The 17,775-nt window shown below is 37.9% G+C and overlaps 1 protein-coding gene across 1 annotated transcript in view; it reads right to left on the reverse strand.

The window, feature by feature from the left end:
- Window positions 1-17,775, reverse strand: part of NYAP2 (neuronal tyrosine-phosphorylated phosphoinositide-3-kinase adaptor 2) — a 247,402-nt gene that overhangs the window by 150,708 nt on the left and 78,919 nt on the right. The window contains exon 2 of the mRNA XM_060151256.1: window positions 758-1,059. Coding sequence (XP_060007239.1) covers window positions 758-1,059 — 302 coding nt within the window. The remainder of the gene's footprint in view (window positions 1-757; window positions 1,060-17,775) is intronic.

Below are 17,775 nucleotides of genomic sequence, written 5' to 3' on the forward strand. Positions count from 1 at the left end.
ATCAAAACACACTTGCATCTACTCTCCCACCAAGGGACTCTCAGGAAAAACTCAGGAAAGCTGAAACTTATTTATTCAAGCAAGGCTAAAGAGCTGGTGAGATATAGTGTTAACCTGACCTAATTTATAATCATAGACCAGCAAGGAGACTAAGATATATTTGATTTATGTATTTCATGGCTGAGGAAAAATATAAATATAGGTAGAAATAGAATAGAGATTGAAGTAGAGACTTTAATATGTATACGTGCACACGTGTGTGTATACTACAAACGTACACACAAACATGCATAAATTCATATTCACTGGAAGGAAGTACAGCAAAATGTTAAAAAAATGATCATTTCTAAAGATGATTACAATTTTTCTTCTTTATATTTTCCTGCATTACAAAGCTCCCTAATGATCACGATACTTCTATAATCATACAGATAATACTAATAAAAGCAAGAAAATATAAATTTTAGACATATTGCTAGGCAAGATAATTTTCTAATGATTCAAAGCTTAAAGGGAGCTGGAAAACTCATATATTGCTTTCCTTTTCCGATGCTATAAATTAAATACATTTTTCTGGGTGTCATTTGACAACACCCAGATAAATAGCCATCCCCCCTGGATTCCTCTTTTCTAAGACTCAGGGGGAGGGAGACAGGACTATGCGACCCAGGGAGGAAGGCAGATGCTGGTTAGTATGCGGACCCAGACACGTGGCCTGAAGTTTCTTTCTAAGTGAAGTGGGCCTGGCGGGTTTTACCTTCGTTCCGCTCGGGGCCTTTCCCGCTCTTACTGGCCGCCGTGCTGTTGACCGTCTCGGACGACGTGCTCAGCTTGGTGCTGGGGTCCCTCTTGGGCTTGGGGGGTGGTTGTCTCCGGGAGCTACAGCTGCTGTCATCGTCTGTGCCCCCGACCGAGTGCAGCGACTGCGACCTCACAGAGAAGCCACTGGAGCAAGGATGGGGCAGCCTGTCCTGAGGAGCGGGCATCGTCATGAATCCCATGCGGAAGTGTTTGCCCACGTAAGTTCCTTCGTGGCCTCGCCCTACTTCTCCACCTATGCTGTAAAAGAAAGACGAAACCCGCGCCAAGTGAGCCAGGATGTGCAAGATCATGGGCACAAGCATATCTATAACTGTTGATAGTTCACATTTTAACTTGACACTGGTGAAGAAACGTTTCCAATAACATGAAAATATTCTATGCTTTTGCATTCAATATGACAGTAAAGCAAACACAATTTAATCATAATCAGAAATTCTGGTATCCTAGTATCCACATACTCTCAAAATAGTATTCTAAAGAAAAAAAAAAAAAGCTACCACGTAGCACATTTCATCTTCAATTGCTTTTCTCTACTTTCAGGTAAATCTTGTCTGTGGCTTAAAAAGGAAAAAAGAATTCCTTGTGACAATGACTTGTAGACTGCCTTTTTTTTTTTTAATTTTTATTGGAGTATAGTTGATCTACAATGTTGTGTTAATTTCAGGTGTACAGCAAAGTGAATCAGTTATCCATATACATATATCCATGCTTTTTTAGATTCATTTCCCATATAAGCCATTACAGAGTATTAAGTAGAGTTCCCTGTGCTATACAGTAGGTTCTTATTAGTTATCTATTTTATATATAGTAGTGTATATATGTCATAGACTTTTGACACATGACTGAGGTCAAGGGGGCAGCATTTGAAACTCTTCTCCACTTCATCAAGATCTTTTTTTTTTACTTTTACCTAGTTAATATACAGGGAAAAACAAAACAACAACAACAACAAAAGGGGTTCTGTTACCAGTACAAGGGGGGAGAGAGAGATAGGAAGTGAAGAGGAGGTAAAGGAAGGAAGGGAAGGAGGGAGGGAGGGAGGAAGGAAGGAAGGAAGGAAGGAAGGGGAAAATACTTGCTTAAATCAACAGAATAATTGTTAATCTCTCTCGGGTTTCCAGAATCCTTTGGTTACACTAGTAACTTAGTTCTACTAATAGATTAGTCTCACAGAATCAAATAGCAGCATCTAATAAAGAGATGTATCCAGAGTTAAAATCTCATCCGATCCTAGGATAGTCCTATTCAGAGTATGCAAGGTTTCCAAATGTAAGGTTTCTAAGTTTTACATTGGAAAGTTTGAACAGAAATTTTAAAATATATAAGAAAACTCTCTCAGCTCGAAGCTCAGTTAATCATATAGGAAATGACTGTTGGGCACCTTTCTATTCTATTAAGTAATGGTGACTCTATGAAGAAAAAGGAAATGAATGTCAATATGAATTTTTAAGAGAGGTTTTTCTAGAGTTTTCCCCATTTTTGCTCATTCACCAGTAAAGGAAACAAAAAGAATTGTTAGAAATATTGGGTTGATTTTCTTAGACATGTATGAAGTAAAAAAGTGTCTTTGAGTATATGAATTTTGGAAGCCTGTTGAATCTACCTTTCCAGATATAAATTTTTTGGGGCCTTTTTTTAATCTTAATTTTAGCTGGCTCTTTATTGTATCTTTCATGACTCTCATGTTTGTCATATATTTTACATTCCAGTGGGAAAAATCATGGTAAATATTTGTTTTTCCCCCTTCGCTGAAGGAGTTATGACAATTATATGACCCTTGTGAATAGAGCCAGAAAGGATTCAAGAAGAATATGTGACTCTGATTCTGGTATTTAATTCTGATCACAACTTGCTATTCAACCACAAATGTTTTCTTTTTATATTTATTTCATTTTTTTTTCTGAGTATTATGAGTCGATATTCAGGTACTAGATATACTATCTTTGCAAAGCAAAATGAAGAAATATCAGTGCACTAACTGGAGCAGTGGATACCTAGAAGCATGAATGAAATCAAGCAAATGTCTAAGTGGAAGTTTTCACATCGTAGTAGTCAGTATCCTAAATCCGTGTAGTGTTTTCACCTATTTCACGTTCTGCGCTTTCTTCAAGAACATCAACAAAAAATTAAACTAGAATAAATTCAGATGGAATGGTTTGTGAAAAATCAGTAAGAATTTAAGGCAGAATGGTGTGGTGGAGGTGAGATCAGGGTGTGATGGAATGGGAAGATTTGTCATTGATTTGTGATGATTGTGACAATCTTTCTCATAGAAGATGAAATATTTGATCTCATCTAAATTTGCCTCAATCATTTTGCATGTCTTTTCCTTATTTCTGCTGCCATATTACTGAATAAAAGGTGCTTTGAGGATTATTTAGACAGTCATTCCCAGTAACATATCCACATGAGGGGATTTATGCATGTATTAATGCACATAGGCAGTTATGAGAGTTATGAGGAATAATTGTATCAGCAATTTCTCTGTTACTTTTGACCTAAATAGGGCCTACACATTTTCCCAGATAATTAGCTCTGCTGCTTCAAAATTACATTTTTTCAGCATAAAACAATTTCCTGTAACTCTTTATCCTTTTGTTCATATATGTAATGTGTACACACATAGACACACACACACACACACACACCACATACAAACACTTTTTCCAAAGAGAAATTCAGTGTATGCTTTAAACAATGGCAGGTCTCAGGTACAAATTCAATTTGACCAGGCTGTGAATGCAGGATGAAGATGTGGGGCTATGGTAAGTTGGATAGAAAGGCCGTTATCCAAGGCTGAGGGTAAGCAATAAAGGCTATGGTACACCTAGATTCAAGAGACCAGTAAAGATGATTAATCTAAAGGAAATTGAATATTATGAAACATAGCATACAACTAATTCCTGAATTTAGGATAGCACCATGTGGAGATTTTAAAAATTCCTAGACCCATACTAAGGACAAATACCTAATCATATTTGTTGAATCAGGATCTCTGTAGCCAGTTAGCCATGCTCTGTAACTAATGAGTTTCTTAAAAAACTATATCCAGATGTTTTTTGTTTTTTGTTTTTTGTTTTTTTTTTTGCGGTACACGGGCCTCTCACTGTTGTGGCCTGTCCCGTTGCGGAGCACAGGCTCCGGACGCGCAGGCTCAGCAGCCATGACTCACGGGCCCAGCCGCTCCGCGGCATGTGGGATCTTCCCGGACCGGGGCACGAACCCGTGTCCCCTTCATCGGCAGGCGGACTCTCAACCTCTGCGCCACCAGGGAAGCCCCTATCCAGATGTTTTTGATGTAGTCAATCCAGAAACCCCCAGAAACATTAAGAACAATAGTTAGAGACATTAATGAGCTGACATCTGTTAGTTAGAAACAGCCAGGGAAACAGAGTTATCAGAAAGTGGGACAAAGGAGACTTACCAGAGACCAGGCAAAATATCACAGGTAAGACAAGGTACAATGTATTAGTCAGATCTTGTTAGGTTACCCTGAAGTAACAAATAATCCCCTATTCTTAGTTATTTTTAACAACACAGGTTTACTTCTTGCTTGTATTCTTTGGGTCAGCTGTGCATCAGCTGTGGCTGTATTCCACATGCCTTTTTCATTCTCGGATCTAGCCCCTGCTGAGATATGTTCTCATGGCAGAGAGAGAAAAGCACTCACGGAACCACACAGTGTCTCTTAAAGCTTCTGCTCAGATGGGGCATGTAATGTTGAACTCACATTCCATTGGCTAAAACCAGTCTTATGGCCAAGTTTGATGTCAACAGAGTGGGGACAGATTCTCTTCCAACAGGAAATCACTGCAAGTTACGTGACAATATGTGGGGATGCATAATCCTCTTCCAGGTAGGGGACCAAATACAGGTACAGCACTTGTAGCATATGCCTCTGAGATCTCCCTTCAAGAGGGAACTTGACATTAGGAATGAAGGTAGCTGACAACTAGTGACACATTGAGGGGTTTTGTGCTTCTTGCCCCCATAATTCTGGTCTCTACCTAGTTAGAAGTCTTGGTCTCCAAAGCGGGCATACTCTTTCTCGAAGATACAGTAAGGGTCCCATTGAACAACAAGGCTGTAGCTGCCTCCTAAGTAATTTGAGCTCCCTTTGTATAGTGGCCAGCAGACAAGAAGACAGGTCTCCACTGTGGAAGAGATCATGGACCCTGATCAATAGGAGGAAGCGGAGCTGCTGTTACAAGATGGTTCAGAGAGAAAAATGTATGGGACCGCTCTGGTTACTCCGTTGCCCAGCTGTGAGTTTGAAAGGTCACCTGCAGCAACCTGGCCCAAGAAGGTTTTGTTGACCAGATGTTCCAACCTCTCGTTAAATTAGTCTCACCACCAGGCAAGCCACTGAGACCAGCAGAGGTGTTAGTTGAGAGTGAGGTGAATTTAGAATAAGTGTGGGAGGAGGGAGGTAATGCATATCAATTGCAACCCCCATATGAACTGCAGTGAGAGGAGCTACAGTTTCTCACACCAACTGTCCCCTCGTAAGTTTTCCCTCATGAAGCATCCGACAGTATCCATGAAAGAGCTGGTCCCCAAACCTGCAGAAGAGCATCTGCTGAGCGTAAGGGGTGAATGGCGGCAGCCATGAAACTTCTCTAAGGACAGCACTTAGCTGACAGCCACCAGCCATAGAGTCTTCAAATCGGATGCAGCATTTAGGTCAAGGCCACTCTGCCCATGGAAAGCTCCTAGCTAACAGCTGAGCATATGAGGTATGGGACCTGGCTATTTCTGCCCAGTGTGGGAGTGCTTGTGTCTGAGTTTCCCTGCTGGGCTGGCTGAGACTTGCCCATAGCTACACCATGGTCTGAAGCTCTTCCTATCCAATTATTTTTCCTTCCCCTTCTCCTTCCACAGGTGTCATGCTACGTTGTGGTCTGAGGCTTTTTCTGCCTATTCCTGCTCCCTCCTTATCCCAGGCATTCTCCTCAATAAATCTCTCCCTCTAAATTTCATCTATCTTGGTATCTGCTTTCTGGAGGTCATGAACAAACATTCTTGGGAACGATCATACAATCTATGACATTCAGAAACCAAAGAAGCAAGAAAGAGAAAGTCTAATAACAAAAGTGAGACCCCAGAAATAAGAAATGCCTGTGAAAATAGAACAGTCTCTTGCTTCAGACTGAGTATTTAAATGCTGGTTGGGAAAGTAGGAACTAACTCCACTATAGGAATAGTTGGCTTGAAGTGAAAATTACGTGGGCTGAAGAAAGCAGAGTCTTTTTGCAGTAAGACTCTAGTGCTCAAGATAGATTAAGCCTGACACATCTCATGTTATAAAAATAAAAATAAGTTTCATAACCCTGAATTTAAAGAAGTACACTTTTTCTCACACAATGAAGGTAATGTTGCAAGACGTAGTTGTCTGTTGGTTTGTCTATTATAAAATTAAAAAAATAATAAAGTACTACTTAAATCAAAGTAAGTTGTTTTCCTAGAAGTAATTGATATTTGTAAACTTCTCCAAAAAAGTTATTGGCTTATGAACAGACCTGGACATTTGTGCTCTGGAATCACTGAGTTGTGGTTTCTATCCTCATCTCCACCATTTAGCACCTCTACTTTAGCTGCTGATCCCAAAGACCATTTCCTTAAGAGATAAATAGTAGTATTAGCCTCATGGAATTGTTATCAAGTTTACCTGAAATGCTATGAAGCATTTAGCATGGAATCTGACATATCATATGCAGTCGATAATTTTAGCTTTACAATTCCTACTTTTAAATCCTGTCCTCCTGAATTCTGTTTATGGGATCATAATGTGCAATGTAAGGCCATATCTCTAAAAAAAGTGGCATATGGTACCATGTAACCTCAAAAAACTGTGCACAAAGTCAAAACAAAATCTTACATTTAACTCAAGATAATCTAGGCAAACATAGTCTCCGTGTTCTTAACTTTCTTCAGTACTTGCTTTGATTTTTTTTAAAGTACCGGTTGATCGGGACTGACAAAGAAAGGTACAAAACAAGAACTTCAGAGCTGCTTCGACAATGCTATTCAATAGAGATTGTTACTTGTCTTGCTGTCTTCTTGAAAATCCATCAACATTAATGTTTTATGTCTTCTTCTGAGAAATGCTTCCTTTCAGAGATGAAAATGCAACCCCTGAGAAGGGTGAGCTGCTAAGGTGAGATGTCAACTCTAAAAGTGACAGAGGCACTGCTTCTCTGTGTCATTTTGAAGCAAATATGCCAATATCTCATAGTAGAGTATTCCTGGGAACCACTGGAAAAGAAAAACCAGAATCCCGGTTCATATGTGTACCCTCTTTCAAGGATATCTAGGAAGTTGGGATACAAACAGTGTTGTTACCTAGGAGTTTGCTTCTTGCTTGGAATTTTTTTTTTTTTTGTAACAGTTCTGTGAAGCTAAGCTCAAAAATCCATCTCTGACACTGATGCATAATCCAGTATATTTTTACCTTTGCAAAGTTCTGAAGCCCCTGGAAAATTTCTGTTGATTTTTCAAGAAGATGTCTTTATCTCTTATTAGGGTAAGGGATTATTCAATCATAAAGTAAATGGAGTAAATCTGAAAGGGAGGTGGAGACTGTATCTCTAAAGGAGATAATAAAATTTACCTGTGGGCAAGTTTACCACTGTCATCTGCTAAGTATTCAAAATTTTCATGTTAGGCATTTTTACAATGAATGAGCAGAAGGAAATCAATATCGAGATTTTATTCATTAAAATTACTACTTAAAAAGTTTATATTTGATGCTGTCTTCCTCTTGCCTTCTCTGCAAATACGCAAGACCTAACACTGATGACCCTATGCTGCCCTGTGAGTCCCGCTAGCCCACTCACCAGAGGGACGCCCGCTCTAGAACTTGCCCTTTCCCCCCTCAACACTGGCCTATTCTTGGTATCATTTCCAGCTAAAACAATCTGTGCTTATGAAAAATTATACATAGAAAGAGCCAAAAGACTGGTATGTTATACTTCTTCCTATTTTGACAGGCAATATGCCTCAACCCATAGTCTGACTGTTGAGAGAGAGGTGTGATTCATTACATCCTCCGTGAGTTTTGGCAGATGGCAATCGTCACACAGTTCATCATCCCAGCCCCATTAGGCCTTGATGAGCACAAGTGGCACTTCACATCCACTCACCTTGAGCCTCATGCAGGCGGGAGTCCTGTCTTCTCGCTCACTATTATAAACACTGTCACATTATAGGTGCTCAAACATACTTGTTTTATGAAGGAAAAAAATGAAGAAAGGAAGTAAATCCACTTTGGAGATAGATTAGATACATAGATACACAGATACATAGGTAGATACATACATACACATATATATAGGTACAAAGATACATACACACATAGATAGGTACATAGATAGATGATAGATAGATAGGTAGATAGATAGATAGATGATAGATAGGTAGGTAGATAGATAGATGATAGAGGGCTTAGAGAATTTTGTGGACACTTGTCACTTGTGCTTCCAAGGTATTCATTCTCCCTAATTCTAGCAATGATAAGTCCTACGTGGAGATCAGTCTTCTTCCTCTCAGTTTAACATGTTACACAGACTCAGCCAATCAATCACTAGATGCCCCTGGCCACCATGACTATTGTAGGGACTGGCAAACTGGTGAATCAGAGTAAACCTTGGCACTGGGTAGCATCTCAAAATGCCTCAGCCCTCTTGCCACTACAAAGAGAGACTAGTGGAACCAGGTCTGTGGCATCGTAGACCTGGATCTAGATGGCCCTGCAGCTAGGTAAATCCTAGGGCCCTTCAGTTTTGTCAAATACTAAATTCCATTTTGTTGAAGCCCGATTTAGTTGGGTTTTCTGGCACTTACATTGGCATACAGTCCTAAATGAGCCAATACAATGCAGCAATTACTAAATAAATATTATTGGCTAACATGTCAGAAAATGCAGTTGATATCAGGAAAGGACTAGGAATGACACAGGGCAGGAAATGAGTGCATCATTCTTATTTATTGCTGGAAAATATCCTTCCTTTTTAACAGTATAAGTGGAAATAATTAAGTGTCGAATAGCTTTGCCCCATATATATTTTTTTGATCATGCAGTACACTTTGATGTGGAAACTTCGCTCCAGTAACATTAAACTGTGTTCATATTTCCTTCCAAATTGTTCACTCATCATTACCCTCAATTTCTTCCCTGAGCCCCACTTGCTTATTCAAAGCCACAACCTGTGGATTTCTTGCCTTAGGCACAAACATTCATTGTCACCACTTCATATCCTCCATATCTATTTTCTACTTTTGTGCTCCTGATATCTTAACTCTTCCTCATGTTTTTCCAGACATCAGTTTCCGGTGTCTGGCTGTTTATTGGTGCTTCTTGGATCTTCAGGTCAAGTGTTAAAAATGGGATCTTTACACATCTTTTTATTACCTGCTGTGGCGAACTATAATAGCAAAACAAAACTAAATAAAACAAAACAATGGGAAAAAAGAAACCTGTCCCGAAGAGAAGGGATTCAGTTTCTAACTCCAGATATTATATTTAAAATTGATATGCTTAAGCACTGTATTATTTCTCTTTGCTAAGATACTTCAACTCTGCCCAAAATTTGGTGTCTCAGAAAGAATATTAAATATGTAATCAACCATTGAGTAGCTATCTGATTTTATGTAGGAGGTACATACTTTCTGAGCTTCCATTACCTTTATCTTTATATAAGGGAAATACTTTCCAGAGTTGTTATAAGAAATTAAAATAAGATTAAAAAATGTCAAAGACACCTAGGAAGGTGTCCAATCCAAGTTGAGGCTAGACAAATATTAAGGCGCCTTCCCTAACTTCCTGGTTTGCCAGGCAACTCTGTAACAGTTTTTACCTGTCCGTATCCAGTTATAAGGAGGGCATTTTAATGATAAATTTCCAACCTATGGCACCATAAAAGAAAAACTACTTTAACAGTATAAGGGCATTTTGCTTATTTCTGTAAGAGGGCTTTGACAATAATTGTCAGGCAATACACTTCCAAATCCAAATTAGGGGAGAAAAAAGATCTTGCTTGAAAATGAAGGAAAAGTAACAAAAATAAATAATTTATCTTTTCTGTCATAATTGTGGGTATAATATAGAGTTGGGCAAATTTTCGAATGGATTTTATGGTTTTTTTCTATCAAAACTCCATGATAATTCAAGATTTTTATGAAAGTTAGGGCTTAAGGTAATCATGGCTAGAGTTATGCTTGAAACAAATATGTCATTATTTATCATAAGTGCTTACTGCCAAGAGTTTGAAGTTGATGTTGCAGCCCATTGATTTAATGCTTAGTCATAAAATAAAGTGAGGAGGTTAGTGGGGAGTAGAGAGATTTTTTTAACCTTTATCAAAGTTCCTATTATTCACTTCTTAGTCTCTAGAGAGATGGAACTGAACTCTAATGTTTATTAAAGCCAGAACAAATTCTATGGGACATCTTTAAGAGTCTTATTTTTACTTGAAACATGTCGAGTGCTTTAAGATTAGCATATGTTATTATCTATGGTATTTTGGAATCTAAAATTAAAACATTCCTCATTTCTATATACAAATAATACTTCTCTACTCCTTAAAGTGTCATGGCTTGAAGAAGAGACAGTATATGGAAAATTCAAATCCTATAACGATATTCAGATTCAACTTAGAATATAGTTTACAGAAGTTCACATCGTGGGAGATCTTTTCCAAAAATTCAACCAAAGAAGGGGAGGTTCTGGAAAATATATTTTTTTATTTGTGTCTTCAAAACTAACATAAGCTTTGAATATGGTTTGAGAACATGCCAAGTTTTCACAAATGAGTTTAGCTAACCATATGTGGCTCATTTCTCAATCTAGAAGTAGAAGCTAGAAATACAGAATGTTAACATATAACAGCCTTGAACTTCCTGAGTAGAAGGCTACCTTAATGCCAGTTTAAAGTATAGTGATGAGTTTGGCTTTCTAAAAGTATCATTTTTATGGAGGAAGAAACAATTCCCTGTGTTGAGGCATTTAATTCATTTACTCACCATTTATTCACAAAGTATTTGAATGCCTACTCTTGCTGGGCAGTGACCAAAGCAGAGGGGTCCGTGTCCTCAGGGCATCACAGGCTATTGAACCAGCATGATTTAAGTGCCATGCGATCAGATGTTCTCTCAGAGGAAGTACCAGGCAAGTGCAATGGAAGCACAAGTCCTGGGGCCCCAACCATGGCTGAGGGTCTGGGAAGTCCCATGGGAGAGGAAGTGGCTTTTCAGCTCATGCAGAGCATGAGTAAGACTTAATCAGGTAAGGGAGAGAAGTGGAGAGAAGAGAATGTGTGTGCAGACATTTGGAATCGAGAGAAACTGAGAAATTAGAGTTATTTGGGTAGAACTTCATTGGACCTGTTTGTCTTGTAATTCCAGTGGCTGGAACTGTACTTGGCTCAAAGAGGGTACATTTATTAACTAAATGAATGGAGAACTGTATATATGGGCATAATTCAAGAATAAACTCCCAGGTTTCTTAAGCACCAGGACGGATGATAGTTTTATTTAATTTCCTCCTTTCCTTCACTTGCCATTTTCTTACTTTATGATGAAGGAGAAAGGAAAAATCTGAGAATACTCGTGCACTGTTAATTCTTGTCCTTGTTATAAGAGTAATCCGAATGCAGGGATCAGCTTAATCCCCTCTTCTCCATCTCCCCCGGTCTGCCTGGGTTTAGGTGCTCATAATTTCAGGACTAAATTAATGCAACTGCCTCTTAGCGGATCTTTCTCCACGGTGCTGCCAGATTTATCCTTGTAAGTGCAGATTTGCTCATGTCACTCCCTAAATTAAAACCCTTTGATAGCTTTTCTATTTCTTCAGATGAAAAATCCAAACTTTTATGTGACACTCATGGTCTTTTCAGATTTGGATCCTACACCAAGTCTTATCTGCAACATTCTCCCTCCTTGAACTCAAAATTACCCTAATATAACACGTTCCCACTTTAACTTTGTTCCAGATTGTTGATTCAGGGATAAAGTTCAAGACTGACTGTATGCAAAGGGTGGCAATGCGTCTTGAGGACACAGACAGGTTAAATTGTGACCTCAGCCAGCAGTCATGCTGGTCTGTCTGCTTGAGCTTCTTCCTTTGGCTTAAATCATGTTTAAAGATCTAATTCAGATGTGGTTTCCTTGACAAAGGCTTCTATTATCAGCCAGGCTTTCTCAAGGTTGATCTCCAGGCCTCTGGCTGTCAGGGCTACCAGAGGGCTCTGTCCTTCTCCATATCAGAGCACCTCCTCTGTGGCACTCTACGGTTGTCATCTGTGAGTTGATCTCTTCTGGTCTGTGAGCTGCTTGAGGGACAGACCATGAATTATTTGCAGCAAGTGGAAAGTAAGTAGAGATAATGGAAGGGAAGGAAAGATATGATCCACGAAAAATTGCTTGATATTTTCAGAGCCTTTCTTTTTAAAAACTCTTTGACTTAGGCATTTTCAAACTATCATTAGAAAGAAAAGCTGCCAGGACACTATGTGACTCAAGTATCCAATAATTATTTTCACTGTTGAAACAAAATGGAGCCTTCTAATAGCTACCTGTCATATGTTTATAGACAATCTGGATGCCTGAGATAACGCAGTGGAAACCTCTAAACCAATTTTTATTGAACAAATCCCCGGATTAGATCTAATTCTTCTTTAACTTTGTAAAACATTTTGATCAACAGCCATGGCATTCTGAATGCCCACGGTTGATAGGCAGGCTCACTCACTTACGCTCAGAAGACTGAATTGTACGCTGATGATAGTTAAGTTTGCTCTCAAAACTGCTCATGTCAGTTGCACTTGTTGCTGTAATTATATTATCAAATAGTATATAAATCAAAGAAACATGAGTTTGAAAAATTAGTGAGAATTTCTCTGAAAACTCTGTTGTAAAACTATGTCAGTGGTTTGGAAGACACTCAATGAAAGGAGGTTTACTAAAAAAATATATGGTCTGGTTGGATGTGGTGAGATTACGGTAAATCTGTTAAATCTAAAAGGAGTCTGAACTATGTTCGTTTGTTTGCTTGTTTTTCCAAATGTCTTTAAATTTGGGCTCAGCATTAAGGAAACTGAAGTCGAATTAAAAAGTGAAAACTAATGGACATGTTTTGTGCATAAATATTATATGGAAATCCAATTAGGGAAAACACACACAAATAAAAGACTCTATTGCCAAATTTGGTAAACAGTGTATATTTACAACTTTACAGTTTTAAAGAGTTTTATATGTGCTTATGTGTTTCTTTTTTTAATATTGCTCCAATTTTTAAATATTTTGTTTAATCAGTCCCAACTGTATTAGATCTAGATACTCTATATTTATATTCTATAAAAAAAAATCAACTAGCAAAGAGCCTGGCACACAGTAGAGGCTCAATAAGTCTCAAAAATGTTGGTTTCATTCCTACAAAAAAAAAAAAATCCCACTAAATTATCAGCAAAGACTCCAAGATCATTGATTCAAAGGAAGTTTTTTAGAGATAGCCATTGAACTACAGAAAGTCAAATTTTTCTTCAGGTATAATTATGTACAGTTAATTAAATAATGTAAAATGTTAATTTACTCACAGAAAATTATTTGAGCAATTATATTCTGAAAGCACTTTGGAAATGGGTGCTGGAAGTAAACACATTTTCCTAGTGGTGATAACATACAAAGCAATGCCCTGAATTCAGGAAAGAACTAAACAATTCAAGAAAGCAGCAGATGCCATGCTCTTCAGTACCATTTCAATATATTTTCTCTTTTGAGAAGTTGGGTACCTAGTGACTTTCCCAGCCCTGACCATTATCCATGATGCCACATTAGATACTGACATCACCTTTGAAAGCTTCTGCTATTGTTGTGTGTGCAAAACCAGCAAGATATGCATCCCATTTTTCAGAGTCTGTATTATCCAAAATACTGGCAGAAAAGGACTAGTATACACAAAGTTATTTCTGGTATGATTTTATATCCAGAAAAAGGATTTTTCCTTGCATCTGTAAAGCTCCCAAGTACATAGCCACCTATTCATTTACGTTCTAGAAGACAGATGGTATAATTTGCCAAGCAAAATCAGAGAACTGGAATAAAGCTTTAGTGTCAGCTCTGTCTTAAACATAAGGCTTTCACCCTTTCTAAAAACTTGAAATATGCTATTAAGATGAATAGATGTCCCTTTGACACTCAAGGTCAATATGTTCCAAAACTAACTCAGCATCGTCTCCCACTTCCCTCTATTGAAACTTTGTCTTCAATAGCATCCTCATGCCATCAGTCACAGAGAACAGAAACCCCCAAGTAATTTGACATCTACATTCTTCCTATGTACACACTGGTCAACAAATCCTTCCTCGTCTCCTTTGATCTCACATCTGTCTCCTATTTTCCAAACTATCTACGAGGTCTTGGCTACTAAGTGATATTCCTAGTTGGATTCTCTATCTCAATTTCCCTATTCATTAACCTGAAGAAATAGTCCTAAAAAAGAAATAGGATTACCTCAATTCCCTTCTTTAGAGCTTTCAGGATTACCCAAAATAGAGTCCACTTTTTCCATAAGGCAATTCAGGCTTTGTATGTATGACCCAACCTCCTTTCCACCCACTCACATAATTCTGGCTCCCTGGGGTCTCTTCCTCTTCAAACTATACCTCCACTTGAAAAAAACAAATTTCATGTTCATCAGAACCTAAACTGAAAGCCACGTTCTCCCTGAACCTTTTATCAATACTCTCTCTCCTCTACCTTGAATTTCTTGTGTATTATTTGTCACTTTCTGCCTTATAGCTATCATACACAAACATGAGATTCTAGAATTTTTGAGGATGGGGACCAAATTTTGTACATTTCTTTATCTCCCTTAGCATTTGGTATACTTCCTTGCACATAAAAAGTAACATGTCAGTGTTTAGGGATTTAAAGTAAATTTAGACAATAATTAAAATGAATATATAGTTAATTATTTTAACTCATTATTTCTAGGTATATATTAAATTAAAGGATTGTAACTGTCTAGAAATTTTGCTTTAATAAATAAGTCTGGAAGACAAAATTTAAAAAAATAATAGAAGTTTGGTTTGGAAGGAAGTGAAGATGTAAAATGAAATATAGAGTATAAGTACGTTATGTCATCCAGAAATTCCCAACCTCTAAAGAAGACAGAGCTCAAGATCTACAATTGAACAAGCAGTCAAGCCATTTTTTTTTCCAGGAAGTACTGGTAAAGTGGAAAAAATCTATAATCTTTACATCTACAGAAAGAGAGACAGTATAGATCTCACAGAGATAGACAGACAGACACACACACACAGAACACATGCTTTTTCCACCCTAGTTAGGAGATTCTGTTTCTAGCTCTGCTCATACATCATCATATGACCTCTAGGGAAATCATTTCTAAATAGATTCATTCATCTATCACTAGGGTAGAAATACCTCATCAAACGATCCCTCAGGATATTTGTGACATTAAAATGTGAGTGTAAAACAAGGTCAGGTTATATTCATGAAGTGTTTTCCCTATTTAACAACAGAAACTATTTTTCTATTGAACACACTATCTTGGCAAACCGGGAAGTCTGGGAACTGCACTCCTTGACATTTTTGAAGTCCATTTAAAAAATAAATGCCTGCAATTCCAAAATCCAACCTTCCATCCCTCATCCATATAATCAGAGTGACATGTAAATGTGAATCGCTAGAGATACTGCTGAAGAACTAAACGCTCATTCACAGATGCATTAGTTACCCTAAATGGAGTGGCCAATGTGCTGTCTTTATACACAACAGGTTGTACATCTGCTTAATGCACCCAAATGTAGTAACATAAAAGACTGAAATATAGATGCCATGGACTGCCTACGCAGAGGCCAGAAGCTTGGCTCTGTTTTTCTACGATGACTTTTTGGGAACAGCTCACTTTCCCTGATTGGTTTCCTTCAGACAAAATGATTGAATCTAATACACCATGTCAATGCATGCACTTGGGTTATTCACTTCAAGGTGCAGCCCTTAAGGGCTTCAGGGTCCAGTGTTAAAAATTTGCCTTTGATCAAACCTCATCCTCTCCCACACATCTTTATTCATAACAAATTAGAAGCTATTATCCCAACAGATTAGCAACAGTTTTAATGCCCACAGTGCATCTTAAAATAAAAAGAAACAATTTTCCAGTTATAATGGATGCGGTGTCTTAGTTGGCCTCATTATAATATTTATCATCTGTTATTTGTTGCCTGTGTTACACAGTGGTGAAAGATACATAGCCCTCAGGGTTTATCGTTTAATGGAGAGCACATCTGAATTTAAGATCTACCCTATTAAAATAAACCTTTCTTACACACTTCTAAGGGGAGAAGGGAAATGTGACTTCATGGCTGCCTTACTGAGAAGGGAGTTTCTTATTTACTGAAGAATGGTTCAACTTAAGGAAGACAATTAACTTAATGATTCTTTGGCAAAGGTTGATTGTTACCCCCATTTATAACTGTCATTTATGGGCATCTGTTTCAGGTTTTTTTAAGCATTTGCAAACCTTGGATTCCAGATTGGAATCACCGAAAGAGATTTACATTGCAACTCATTTAGTTTAAAAAAATGGAGGATGAAAAGTTGGTAAGTTTTAGGCTAATTTAAGAATAGTTAAGACACAGTGTGAAATATACACACATTCCCTGGCCACTCAATTTTTTGAAATCTTCTCAAAGATACCTCTTTTCTTCCTATCTCAGCCACCTCTCTCATAATCAGAACCTACCCTTTTGATTACCAATAACTTAACTCCTTCCATTACCTTAATATTAAACATACGTATCGTTGACTGCTGACACTTGTCTTTTTGGCTCACTACCTCTGTTTGCTTAATCTCAAGTTACCTTTGACACTTTTTTGAAACCTCTTATCCATTGTCTTGCAATCTCCTCTGTGTTCCTCCTCAATTGTTGTAAAACTTGTCTTTCTGCATGCAGCTTATGTTTCATGATCAGTCATTATCACTCCATGGCAAACACCCTCAACACCCTTGTCTTTGTAGTGTAGTATTTATGTGATGAACAGGGGAGTGTCAAATGCAGAGGTCATGATCAGTCAATTCCGGTTATTAGCAGGCGAGGCTGTCTTCATCACATGCACAGATGACCTCAAGCAACACACCAGATTTGGTCTGCAGCCTTCTCTTCTCATGGTTCTGCCATAGCATTACTAGGTCAGTCTACTGAAGATCCATTGAAGGGAACACTCCCTTGCTCGAATATCTCAAATAGTATGTGATATTAAAATATGTTCTAATGTGACAACACCATACACATTCAAACTTATTTTCTGCTTCTGTATTTCCCAATATCCATTCTTTGCTGATGAACCCCCTCAAAAACACAGACCCCTGATTAATTAATACTTAATTAATTTGTTAATTAAACCCATAATTATTGAAGACCTATCTGTGCCAGGTAGTGTTCTAGGTCCTAGTTTTTCAACAGAGGACAAGATATTTATCTTCCCCAAACTTAGAGACTAGAGGCAGAGCCAGGTGATTAAGACTAATGCCAGGAAGAATATAGAGTGAAAGAGAAAGATGTGAAAGTAGATGTGAAAGAGGAAAGTGGAGGGGACCTACTTTAGACTGGGGGATGAATGAATAATTCATTCTCTGTAGAAGATATTCTTTTCATTTCTTCAAATTCTACATATGCTTTAAAATACACCATCAATTCACCCTTCAATTTACTCTCACTGACAGCAGATTTCTCTAAACTTGTCTACTTCCTAAGCCCTCAGAAGTGCAAATAGAACAGATTTTTTTTCCAATTCATTTCATAATTTTGATTTTTTTTTGTTGCCAAATAAAGTAAAAGTTCCTAAAGTGGGGAAGAGAGAATCAGTGCTGTTTCTTATGTTTGTTTTTAGCTCCCAAAGGCCCTAGCACAGTCCTGAACATTTAGAAGACTA

This window comes from Lagenorhynchus albirostris, chromosome 6 (genome assembly GCF_949774975.1).
Source record: "Lagenorhynchus albirostris chromosome 6, mLagAlb1.1, whole genome shotgun sequence".
Taxonomy (NCBI): domain Eukaryota; kingdom Metazoa; phylum Chordata; class Mammalia; order Artiodactyla; family Delphinidae; genus Lagenorhynchus; species Lagenorhynchus albirostris.